Source organism: Aphis gossypii, chromosome 2 (genome assembly GCF_020184175.1).
Source record: "Aphis gossypii isolate Hap1 chromosome 2, ASM2018417v2, whole genome shotgun sequence".
NCBI classification, from domain to species: Eukaryota; Metazoa; Arthropoda; class Insecta; order Hemiptera; family Aphididae; genus Aphis; species Aphis gossypii.
Window position 1 is genome coordinate 32816404 of NC_065531.1, and position 13065 is coordinate 32829468.

General features: G+C 28.4%; 1 protein-coding gene across 1 annotated transcript in view; it reads right to left on the reverse strand.

Annotated features, from left to right (window-relative positions):
* Positions 1–2629, reverse strand: part of LOC114127044 (uncharacterized) — a 42740-nt gene extending 40111 nt beyond the window's left edge. Inside the window, exon 1 of the mRNA XM_027991140.2 lies at positions 1981–2629. Within this exon, the coding sequence (XP_027846941.1) occupies positions 1981–2187 (207 nt within the window). The 5' untranslated portion in view covers positions 2188–2629. The remainder of the gene's footprint in view (positions 1–1980) is intronic.
* Between the last annotated feature and the right edge of the window lie 10436 nt (positions 2630–13065).

Genomic DNA, 13065 nt, shown 5'->3' on the forward strand with positions numbered 1-13065 from the left:
GTTGTCTATTTTTTTTCTTTCATGTTACCCTAATATAACATAATATTCTTCAAGAGGATCCTTAACGATAGTCGAACATGTTTAAGTGAATATTTAAAACCCGGATAAAATTATATGATTTTTGAAAATCAATTTTTTATCTGTAAAAATTAAATTTTAATTTATCGATTTTTTTAAAAAAATGTATCGTGAAATTTTCAACGTAAATTAATAGCTGTATTGAACAAATAATTCATAGATACAACTTATTTTAAAACAATATTAAAATAATTAATATTATTCTGATTTATATATAAAAATAAAACTTCAATCAATAGTCGAGGAAAAATAAACAATATTTTTTTTAGGTTTGAAAACTGTCTTTAAAATAATGTATTTTTGACAGCTTAACTAAAAAATCGTCGGATTCACACACTAAATTTACCTCAAGTCACATAAAATATTTATGTTTATATTTATAAGTCATAACTATCAAAATGACAAGGGTCGAAAACCCTGAAATATTCATTTATTTTTTAGATATATAACGTTAAAACATTTGCGTGATCAAGTAGGATTATGTTAAAAATAAAAACATATTTTTATAAAATTCCACAACCTTGGTCCTAGCAATAATGTATACCTTCGTGTATTAAATACATTTCAAACTTTAAAAAAATGTTTCATCTATTTTTATACTACCATTATGAATAAAAGAATAATCATTACATATCAGTAAAAATATTTTAGCCATTTTATTCAAAGGCAAAAGTTTATAAAGAATTTAAACTATACTAGATAATACTATTTTATATATATTTTTTCAATTATTAATTATTAAAATGATAAATTAATTTTGATAAAGATTAATTAAATAATGTATATCTTGACCAAATTAATTTGTATATATATTATATATCAATATATTTTATGTTTCAAATAAAGTGAACAGAATTTAAAGTTAATATTTTTAGTGGGGAAAAAAAGGTTAAAAAGTTTTCTTTCATAAAAAAATTTAACACTTACATAATTTATAATTTAATTTTCTATAACAAAAAAACCTTTGAAACTATGGAAAATTAATTTTTTCAGTACCCTGTTATTCACTAGTAATTATAATTTACATGCAACATGTATTATTAACAGTTGAAAAATTTCAAATAGGTACCTATTAGGTATTATAATTCTACAGTACCTAATCTAAAATTCAGTACAACCAAATCATTACGCATTCCTTAAGATTTTGAGTAAAACAAAAAAAGTAAACTAATGGGTCCATAGCAATGTAATTTATATTCTAATAAACTTATTTGTTTTATGGTGGTGATAAAACTTAAAAGTGATTCAAAATTATGAACAGTAAAAAACCAGTTTTCATCCGACGGGTGATGACGAATAAACATGTTATACACAATTTTTGGTAAAATGTTTACAGCAACTATTCTAAAATAGAAAATCAAAGAAGATTGACTATTCGAATCGTTATTTATATTGGTCTTACTTACGTATATCATAAATCTATCATACATTTTTTTTCGATAACTGTTATTTTGCTTTAGTACTTAGCCCCATAGGTAAAAAGTATGTTATTATTGTTGTATATTGTTTACAAAATAGTTTATTATAATAATTCTATTAATATAATATTAATAACAGCGTACAAATCATTTATTAAGTTTACTAGTGCGACATATTAAATGTTTTGTTGTTGTGATATTTAATTATAAAGTGTCGTGGCGTAATAATGTGCTTATCATTACAATAATATCACAAGTGATCAATTCTTAAAACATATAATATATCATAAAATCATATCTAAATTCAATCTAATGATAATATTATCATTACATACGTACGTAAATAGTAAATTTTCACGGTCAGTGTACCCACAAATATTACAAGTATACAATGATAACACGTGTACACGGATGCGGGACATAACGCAAACAATATTATAATTTATTCGGTTATTCTTTAAACGACGGAAAACATTTGGCTTACTTTGTTCGGATATCCGTTGAACCGCATGATTTTCCGGCAAGACTTGCCGCGATTTTGCCGGTAGAAAGCCTGTACCGAGCCGCCAGGGCTGTCCTTCAAATGCTGTTCCGGTGGCTGCACTTTCTCCTTTGACGGTTTATTTTTGCGCCTCGCGCCTGGAAAACACCCGAAAATGGTGGTCCCGCAACATTCGTCGGCGTCCTTCATGTCCGGACGTAGTATAAGCGGCCGCGCCGCTGTCTCGCCCGAATGAGAATAATATGTACTTCAAAATCGAGTTTTCGAAAAACAATGATATTCGAAAAATGAATCCAAAACGGAAAACAATGGTGTGGTTGCCGTCGTCTATCACGCGACGGCCAGTGACTATATAATACGGGTGAAGCTCAGTGCAACGGGAACACTATATTATTGTTATATTTAATATTATATTAAAATATTATCCAATGTCATGTGTCGTGGCGTTATTGGGCAGCGCTCACGCAAATACGCGACATATCGGACGACGAAGGAGCTGACGGGTGCTCGATCTTTGTCCACCGCGGTATGCCGACTACGACTGTTCGGGAAACGCGCTACTCCGGCGTCGCCGGACTTTCGACGGGATGATGAGCTTTTCCGCGGTCGGCCCGTCGCGCGTACTGCTCGGTGCGGAGCAGAGAGCACACGGTCGGCGGCGCATCGCACCGACGCGTTGCCACGGGCGACCCGCGCACGCCGCTGACGGCACCCTCACACCCTGCCGCCGACCCATCGTCGACCCGCTGATGCTGCACCCACATGCACGGCCCGTCCGACGTGCGGGGTGAAGTCGTGGGGTGGCGGGTCGGCATAACGCGTTATGCCGGCGGTGCGGGCACGGTCGGCGGCGAAGGGTGGCGTGGCGTCGGCGGAAGAAGAAACTCAAATTAAGCCGTTTCAGCTCGCCACGACGACGGCTTCGTCGAGTTAACGCGGTTCGGCGGATCACGGTACGAGAGCGACTTGTGTACACACGTACAATAATTTACATATTATACGTATGCACTTATACGCGAATAATACGATAATAGTTTAATAATGGCGACTGCGACTACAATTATATAATTGCTGTTGTTGTTGCGGCAGACAACGATATTCTGTTTTCTGTTTTCTTACGCGTGTTTCGCGCTGCTATCTATTACAATCGTCGTTTGCAAAAGCGTGTGCGCCTCTCGCGTAGTTATATAAGTCTTATTCGATATTTTTACGAGTATAGATGCTCGAGATACTACATCTATTTCGAATTAAAGGCTGATCCTGTGATCCTTTTATCCCGCCCGTTCTTTCTAAGTAGACTGTATCATGCCTAATGTCTACATATTTTGCACATACTTTTAATGCCATATACTATGCCTAAGTTGTTAAACGTCTAATTGCGTCGGTGTAGGATATCGACCAAAGTATAATAAAGCAGAAATACTTTCCATTTTGACATAGCCACTAACATCAAACATCCAACAAAATATTTTTCAATCTACAAACTTGAGCACACAACATGAATATTTGTATATATACCGATAAATGTATACACAAGTTAAACATTATTCATCGAATACTTCTTGCAAACTTAAATATTATACTTAGTCTGTTAATAATCATAATCTTCTGTATTTTTTACTATGCTTTATCCATGTACTCACGTGTATACAAGTAACATAAATTGTATTTGGATATTTCCTTCTATAATACTACACACAAATTTCAGTAGCATTTTCCACTGCACTGAAGGCTTAGTACAGAATTTTCCCTCCGTTTTTCCGTTACCTTATTCAAAAACACTTCACAGTTGAAGAAAATTATGTTATGTTTTTGGAAGTCAATTAAATTATATGTTTTTCGGGGGCCAATTTAACGGTCCATTGGGAATTTACCTTGCGATGCCGTTAGCCAATTCAACTGTCACCGTGATGGCACTGGTGGAGTAGAGGACTAGGCGCAGCTTTCTGGTAGGCAAACAATGTCAACAAATAATATATATATATTATATATATGTTTTTATAACACATAAAAGAGGTATAGAAAACAAATAGAAAAAGATAAGACTCCTATATTGATCCTTATTAGGTATATATTTACGTTAATAAAAATAAAAATTGATTCGATTCCTAAAAAAAAGTATTTGTTTTACTGTACCTTTTCGATATTTCCTAATATTTATAAATTTAAATAAAAATACTTTTACCAAATAACCCGTCTAAATATCTTGTCCTATTATTGTACCGATTTGGGAAAGAATTTATAAAAATGTAAAGCACCAATTGCAAAAGCAGTTAAAATAAATATGATTCATAAAATAAAATTTACCTATTACCTTCATAAGTATCAATTATCACCATAGTGAAAATTATCAATTTTAAAATGCTTATAAGTTATAATTTAATATATTATAAATATAAATAGATAAACTATAGCGATTTAATATAAAATAGTACATATTAGGATTTTTATTATGTGCATAAACGCCATAAACTTTTTCACTAATCAATGGTTATTCTCTTTTAGGCTACTTTTAAATTATACTTTATGTACCTGATAAGTTAATTATTAGTGTTCACTATAGAATTGATTTTCTGTATTAGACATAATAAGTTAATTATCATACTTGTAAATCGTAAGTAAGTTGTTAATTTTTTATTTTCTATTCTATCTAAATATCATTAATACAATGTATAATCAATAACTAATTGAAATATTTTCAAATTATTGTATATTATTAAGTAGGTTCTTAAATAAGTCTCATTAAAATAAATAATTTCATTTTTCTAAAAAAAAATCATTATAATTACTTATATTAGAACTTTTAAATGACATATACGTGATGTCCTCTTAAAGAGTAGTGGATAGTACAGATTTAATTAATCATAATTAGTCATAATTCTAAATTAATAAAAAAAATATAAATAAAACACAAAAATATTTATTATTTAATATAAAACATGCATTTATTAAAAGATTATTGATTATTTATTGATATTTTTTTATTTATTCAAGCATTATTTTAGCATTTAGCATTTAAAAGTCTGTTGATTAAATAATAACTATACACACATTATTATACAAATTATGTAAAATAATATTGCCTTTATATTATGATTTAAATGCATAACTAATTATAATATAATATAGTATATTTGTAAGTTTAGTAATAAAAATAACATACCTAATTGATTTAATTTTTTGTATTTTAGAATTTTAAATTAAAAATGTAAAACTCTCGTACTATCTATCTTGTAGATACTGAATCTTTTGATCAATCATTCATACTCACCGCACAAAATATTATTATAAGAATACATACTATCATTTAATGGTTTGTATAGGTAGTTAATAACTGTTTATCAATAAGATGAACTGGATATTAATATTTTTTCTTGATAATCATTTTTCTTCTCAATATTTCTATATTATGTAGAGAACATAATATTCTGCAGTGGCATGCGTTCAGGCCAAACTAGGTGCTGCAACGCATGCACTACTAAAAAAAGAAGAAATAAAATAATTTAACATTTATTGTGTTAACTGACAATGCGACCTATTTGTTAAAATTAAAACTATCAATTAATTCTCATTTGAGTACTCGATTTATCAGGTTCCTTTGTAAGAAAATAGAAATTTATTACATTTTTTTTGGATATGCAATTTCATTACTGAAGCGCTCTTATTTTAGATTTGCTGGGCAAATTATTATTATAGAAATGATCGGTTATGGTGGAAGGGATAATATCCACGTTATTATAAGACGGTTGAAAGCACCATGCTAACGACTTAGGTATCGATATTTTTAAAAACGTAATTCCAATATTTTTCCGTTGCATATCGGATTATTTTCATTATCAATACACTTTTATTATATAACATGGGTACATTGACAAATGACAATATTGTTTTATCGTCAACTGTCAACTGTAATTTTTATCTTTAAAATACCTAATTTTAAAGTTTTAACTTAAAATTTTATTTTAGCGCTTACCCAATTTAAAATATCATTGCATGACACTGAATATTATTCTGTCACTAAACAGTTAATTTAATCTTATTTCCCATTATGGTATAATACATTATAAATTATGATTTATAAAACAAAAAAAAAATAAATTGTAACATCTGTGCCAAATTATTCTACAGAGTTTTTAATGTTTTTAAAAATTAAAATAATAAACTAAACATTATAATATAAAACTCTTACTATGCAACGAAGAACATTTCACATACTTGAACAACTATTTGAACGAGTGTTAGAGATATGTTTTCATAACTTTTATCGTGTAATATAATAAATGTTGATATACCTAATTAATATTCATACAATATATATTATATATATATATTTTAAATATTTTAATAAATAATCAAATTCACATTTTATATATGTAGATTGTGTATATATATATATATGTGTGTATTTTTACTTATTAATATTATTTTCTAATAATAAAAGCATTCAACTTATTTTTAATATAACTTCACAAGTATAATGAACAAATTTTGAACTTTCTGATAATTTCATACTATTAGGTACTTTGATTATTATTATTGCACACCAATTTTTAAGTAAATAGTTTTATTGCTAATAACCTTGGAAATACTATATAGTATTATAATATATTTTACTAACTTAAGTATCATTTATACGAAATTAAACATTACCAACTAATTATAATAATTTTCAGTCGACAATAATGATAAAAAAAAATTATTTTTAAATCACATTAAAGATATTTTGTTTTCCGATAAATTTTACTCGTTAAAAAACAGTTCCACGTATTAAACATTTATACTAGAATATTAAAGACTAAATTTTGAATTAATTTTTATAATTAAACTTTTTGCACGATGAATAGCTAAGACATGATGATGGTGATAAGAGCGGTATGACGGTACGTGCAAGAAAGACCTTAAGCATTCATTAACTAACAACGTGACAAAACAATGTGAAAGTACTTAATACACTTAAGCATCGATTATTCGAGTCATCTACGACAGTAAATAACTTAACGGCTTGAATATTACATGCACATAATCATTATATTACTTAAAGCTTAACGATTCCTAAAACAGATTTACTAACGAATGGTTATTTTTATTTATTGGTTTATAAAAAAATAAAGTTATACTATTATTCGAAATCATTACTTAGAGCCATATATTATATTGTAATACAATAGTAGTACTGTCTATAATCTAAAATTCCAAACAAGCGATTGCTGATGTAAAAAACATTTAATAAACGTAGTGCAAACCGTTCAGAACTCCATACCATCCTTCTGTTTTGGATTCCCTGACGACGTGATGTCTGTTACACACCAGTACACCACTCGTTTAGCCTTCACTCTCATCGTACCTATACGTACGTATACATTGTTTTTAACAAGTAGTAACGGTGCTATTTTCATTTGTTCGCATGCAGACATTTTTCCGTGGAAAAATCCCATGGGGCAGGGTTACGGGTTAAAAATGGTTTTTTCAGTATAAACTTTAAAAGCTAAAAAAAAAATAAAAAAATAAACGTCTCTACGTGTCTTGAAGAATTCATTTAAACGACTTTACCGCTAGAGTGGTAGGGAGTTAGGGGACTAAAACACATTTCACAGCATTGTCTCCGATCAGCTTTCATATGCTTTTGGTATTCCGAAACGGTTCTTATGCCACTACAATGTCTACAACTAAGGCTGTTGGAAAGGGGTTTGAATAATATCGTTATTGCCACCGTGGGACGATTTTGCAGTTATAAATACGTAAAATATTCACTTAAGCCTCGAGTCGCCATTACTGTGGCCATTTAAAGCACACCGTCAGTGAATAAATGATGGACGCCAAAATACGGCAATGTCAAGAATGAATGGTTTTAAGCTTCCGGTAAAATTTAAATACGTTCGCGGTACATAATATTATATACACAGACGAAAACCACAGTACAACTATAAGTTACTAGTCAAATTTTATGTGGGTTATGTGGATGTGTGCACCCTGATTCGACAACACTGATAATTTGGCTGGGATTTGATTCAATTACTTAATTTAATAAATCATATTCATATAGCCACAGAAAAGGTGACTGGACTTAATTAAATAGGATCGTGATTAGGGAGTTGCCTGGGATTCATTATCTTAACCTTCAGTACTAAGTTAGTTAGTGCAATATCTACTTGAAAACTAAAAACATTTTTTAGTTATAATATTATATGTATGTCGACAAATCCCCATATAAAAAATAAATATTGGTAATATAATAGTTGGTATGTGAAAAATATATTTAAATATTTTTAAATCATTTAATTTTTAGTTATAAAACGTATTTATATATTATTTTTTTTTTAAAAAAAAGTAATGTTGTACATTTGAACAAAATATGTCTGGAGTCAAAGAAAATTTTAAGTCTGTATCCAAGTTATATTATATGCTTTTATCATTAAATGTATACCCCGTAATATTTTATAACTACATACTTATAAGTAAATGAAACTGAATAATAAAGTAAGATGACGTTTATTATAAATATTTAAAAAAAAATACCTATACATACAGTATGTTCACACTAAGAAAAACTATTAAATATTTCAATTGGATGATCTTGTATAGAAATGGTATTTTCGGAGAAGAAGGGGGTACTGAAATACACGTTTTCATATAAAGTTTCAAATTGTTATCACGTTTTTGTTAGCTTGCTTTTTTTAAATGGCAAAAACAATTTTTTTACAGATTTGGCTAGAATAATTTTTTTATAAAGAATTTTTGTAAAAAATTATATTCTAATTATTACAAAATTGGTGAATTTAATTAATAACGCAACAATTTTATACTTGTATATAATCTGTTTTTGATGAAACATAACGGAGATATTATTTCGATTTTAGAGTATAAATTGGAAATAGTTAAAATTTCATCAAAAACAGATTATTTTTAAATATGAAATTTTATTTAGTAATTTTGTTAATAACTAGGATATAACTTTTTGTACAAAAATTGTTTTAAAAAATATTTTTCAAGGATATGCATGAAAAATATTGTGTTGCCATTAAAAAAACTTAGATTGTATTATCCCTCATGCTTTAACCAAAAGGATTGAAAAATTGAAATTTTGTGTGAAAATGTGTATTTTCTACTTTCTCTCATACTCCGGAAATTCCATTTCAATGATATTTGGTAATCCAATTGAAATACTTATTGGTACATCTTAGCGTGAACATACTCTTTATATTGTATTAAATACATGTTATAGTTTATTGAGTAATTCCACGAACATACCCTCTCCTTTTTCTTCAATAATGTATTTATTAGAAATCTAATTTTGGAATCTTTATACCTAAAGACCATACTTTAAAATTCTAGATATTTTTTTTTTTGTACTACATACAGACTGTTCAGTGGAGGTATAAGCTTCTATTTTTAAAATGACAATCCAAGGAAGTAATGAATAATTATTTAGCAGATAATTTTTCTGAAAATTTTAACGTATCAAAGTCAAAATTTAAACGAGTAGTTTTTAAATTATTTTACTTAATATTCTAAGGATACTAGATCCATGATAATAGGCTCAAAAAATATGAGAGCTACGGTAATCAGATCGTAAATTCGTAACTTAGAAGATTTTATAAAATGTACCTACTTTTATAATTAGAACAAAAAAATTAAATACACATTTTTGTTAAATTAATGAAAATATCTGCTTTTTCCGTACAAATTGAAGTAAAAATGAATCTTAAATGTAATAGCAATTTATTGTTACACATACTAATACAATTATGATTATCAAAAAAAGTTTGAAAAATATTAAATTAATTTTATACATTTATTACGGTCGTTAATTTAAGTGATATCCAGTTTATAATATATCACATATATTTTTTTAATCTATTACAAACGACTCAATTTATTTATACTACAAATTACATCTACATTGTCAATATTTGAAATGTAAATTTTTTAGTTTTTCCAACAGAGTGATTCTTTGCACAAACCGATATCGCCTCATTTCCTTTAACCGTCTAGTTTTTTGAATAGACTATTGCGTATAAACTTCCAACTGTAATGCTATTGAAAATTGATGTGTATATAGCGTGCTATCGGTTACGCTTACGCATATATCCTATAGAGTATAGACGCTTTTACATCATTGTTGTTGTAGGGTTGACTGCATTTTCTTTTTCTTCTGGTAACCTTATCGTTGCTCATAAAGTTAACAATTATTTTAACATAACATTGTATTTTCATAAGTAAGATTTAAGAATCTAAATCGAATTAATTGAAGTAAATAGTTTATTTTATTTTAGAAGCAGAATTTTAATATTATTTTTCGTGTTTATTTTTTAACTTACAGCAAAAAAAAAAAGCTAAGTTTAATTATTATGATCCACACATTTTTAAATGGTAAAATGCTCAATACTTTTTTTGTATTATTTGAGTTTATTTAAAGTTTACGTTTTTGTTTAATTTAAACTAATATAGTGTATAAATTTACAATATATTATTTTATAATATCTATAAGTTTTAACGTGAGTATAAAATATTTACAAATTCACTAATGCTTAATACTTCAAAAAATAGAATTCTTTATTGAACTTTTTTTTTTGTTAAATTTAAAGTTAATGTCAATTTTGTTTCAGTGTCAAATTATAGAAGCCTGTCAATATATATATATATATATACGAGTATATATGTGTAAAGTATAAAAAGTAAAGAAAAAAACGTTTGTTTGATTTGGGATCGTTTGAAAGAACTGGTATTTTTTTGTTTTTTATTTTTATTGGCTGACGTTTCAAATTTGATATCATATATTGTTACAGAAAGATAAATGGACGTGCGTTTTGTGTACAAGTCAAACATTCTAAAATCAATATTGCTTTTGTGACATGTACGTTCCTGTATTGTTCGAATTAGTCTGACGAATGGTAAACGCGTTAATATTTGTTACAGTTTGCACATTACAATAGTACCCCCACCAACCACCAACCATATTCCACAAACGTTTCCCCAATAAATAGAGAAACCTACGCGTATGGAATGTATTGGAAACAATCAAGACCACAAACGTTTTTCTAAAAATTATTTAGAACCGTTTTGTCGATTTAGCTTTGGTAATATCACGAATATCAGCGTGGGACTGTGATGATAAGGTGTCAACGGGAATGTATAACGAGAGAACTGGGATACATATTGTTGGCGATTATTTGGACTTATAATAGGTATACGTATACCGTATACGCACACACTCGCATATAATATGTATATATATAATTCTATACTTGCAGCTTAACGTGCAATCTGTCGGCTATTCTGCACTCGATTTGAGGGGGTGACTAAAGTGTAGGGAGGGGCTGATCCGATTAATGTGCCGGGGCCTAATGAGTCCTGGCGATCGTTAAACTATATATAACAGCACACTACACGCTGAACCAAAACCTCAGCGATAACGCTGAGGTGGTGGCAAAACAAAAATATATTCTGGATAAACCACAAAGCAGTATAACAATAAATAATTGTTGGGATCTAATACAAATAACATTGTCGACCATTCGTAAGGTTTTTAGTAATAACGCCATCGTTATTAAAACAAATATTTACACTGAATATTAAATAGAAATGATAAAATAACAGATTATAATTAATATATTTGTATAACATAGCACACTATGAGAATAATTTTATTACGATATATATTACAAGTTGTAATTCTAACTTAAATACCTAAAAAAATATACTAAAATGTTAATTACGTAGTGAATGTAATAAATATTTTATAATTAATAAGTATATGAATCTATAGATAGGTACATAAAAAATAATAAATTACAAAGGTTGTATTTCGTGATTGTCATTTTTAAATGTCTGTCCATATAGTACAAAATGTAAAAATGTTATGAATCGGGCACTCCAAATTGTTTAATGACGTGTTCATTTAAAAATTAATTTATAATAATTATTTTGAAGTGGATGTTTATAAGCTTGAAAATATGTTTCATTAACACTACAAAATTATTACAATTTAACACAAATGTTTTTACATTTATAAACTGTATCAAATATCCATTTTATATTATTATAATTATATTTTTTTATGACTACACCGATAGTTTGAATTGTAAATCTCCAACATAAAACTAAATAATCATATTTCATTCAATTCAAGTTCATCATATATATCATATTAGTTCCATATCGATGCAATAGCAATAAACACACCATGAAAGGGGTTCTTTTGAAAAACCACTTGAAATGTATATATGTAGTTTTGTTTGTGCACAATTCGACAAAAGAATTGTATTCGTTAAAAAAACCTAATAAAAAATCCCATGGGGAGGGTCACTCTCTTGCTCCCCCTCAAATATACTCTTGATACACAGCTAACCGTTTTTGTATTGTGAATTATTTCAGAATTCAGAACGAAATGAATTTTTCGATTTGGTTATATATAAATAATATTTTACTTTCCTATGACGTGAACCATATTTTAAAAAAAAATGTAATATTAATAATAAAGTTTAATATAATATGTATATATTATTTTTTGAATTGGCAGCCAACGTACACAAATCCCATACCGGAACCCTCAGGTTTAATAAAACGGCGCATTAATTTATAATTAAGGTAGAATCCAAAGGGGCAATACCCTTTAGGGAAAAATAACACAAAACACCACCATTAAACTAATTACGAGAACCGGTATTTATTTTTCTAATACTCCACCGGGCGTAGTAAATTTTAATTTATATCACACAACAAAACAGTGGCGGTGGCGGCGCCATCGCCACTATAAAGCCACAGAAAAAATAAACAAAAACTAATATAATGCAACGACTCCGAAACAAAACGTTTATATTTATTTACGGTTTTCGAAAATGATTCGAAATTGCATATTACCCACTGGAGCCAGCGACGTTCTCGTGCAATGTTCACACATACATTCCACAATAAAGTTACCATATTACAGCAATAACAGCTCCAGTCATACTTGATATTATGAAAAAAAAACTATATAGTCAATGGCGCATGGACACATTGTTAAATTTTTATAGTAACGGATGTGATATAACCAAGAGACTAACATTATCTATAATAAATTGACTC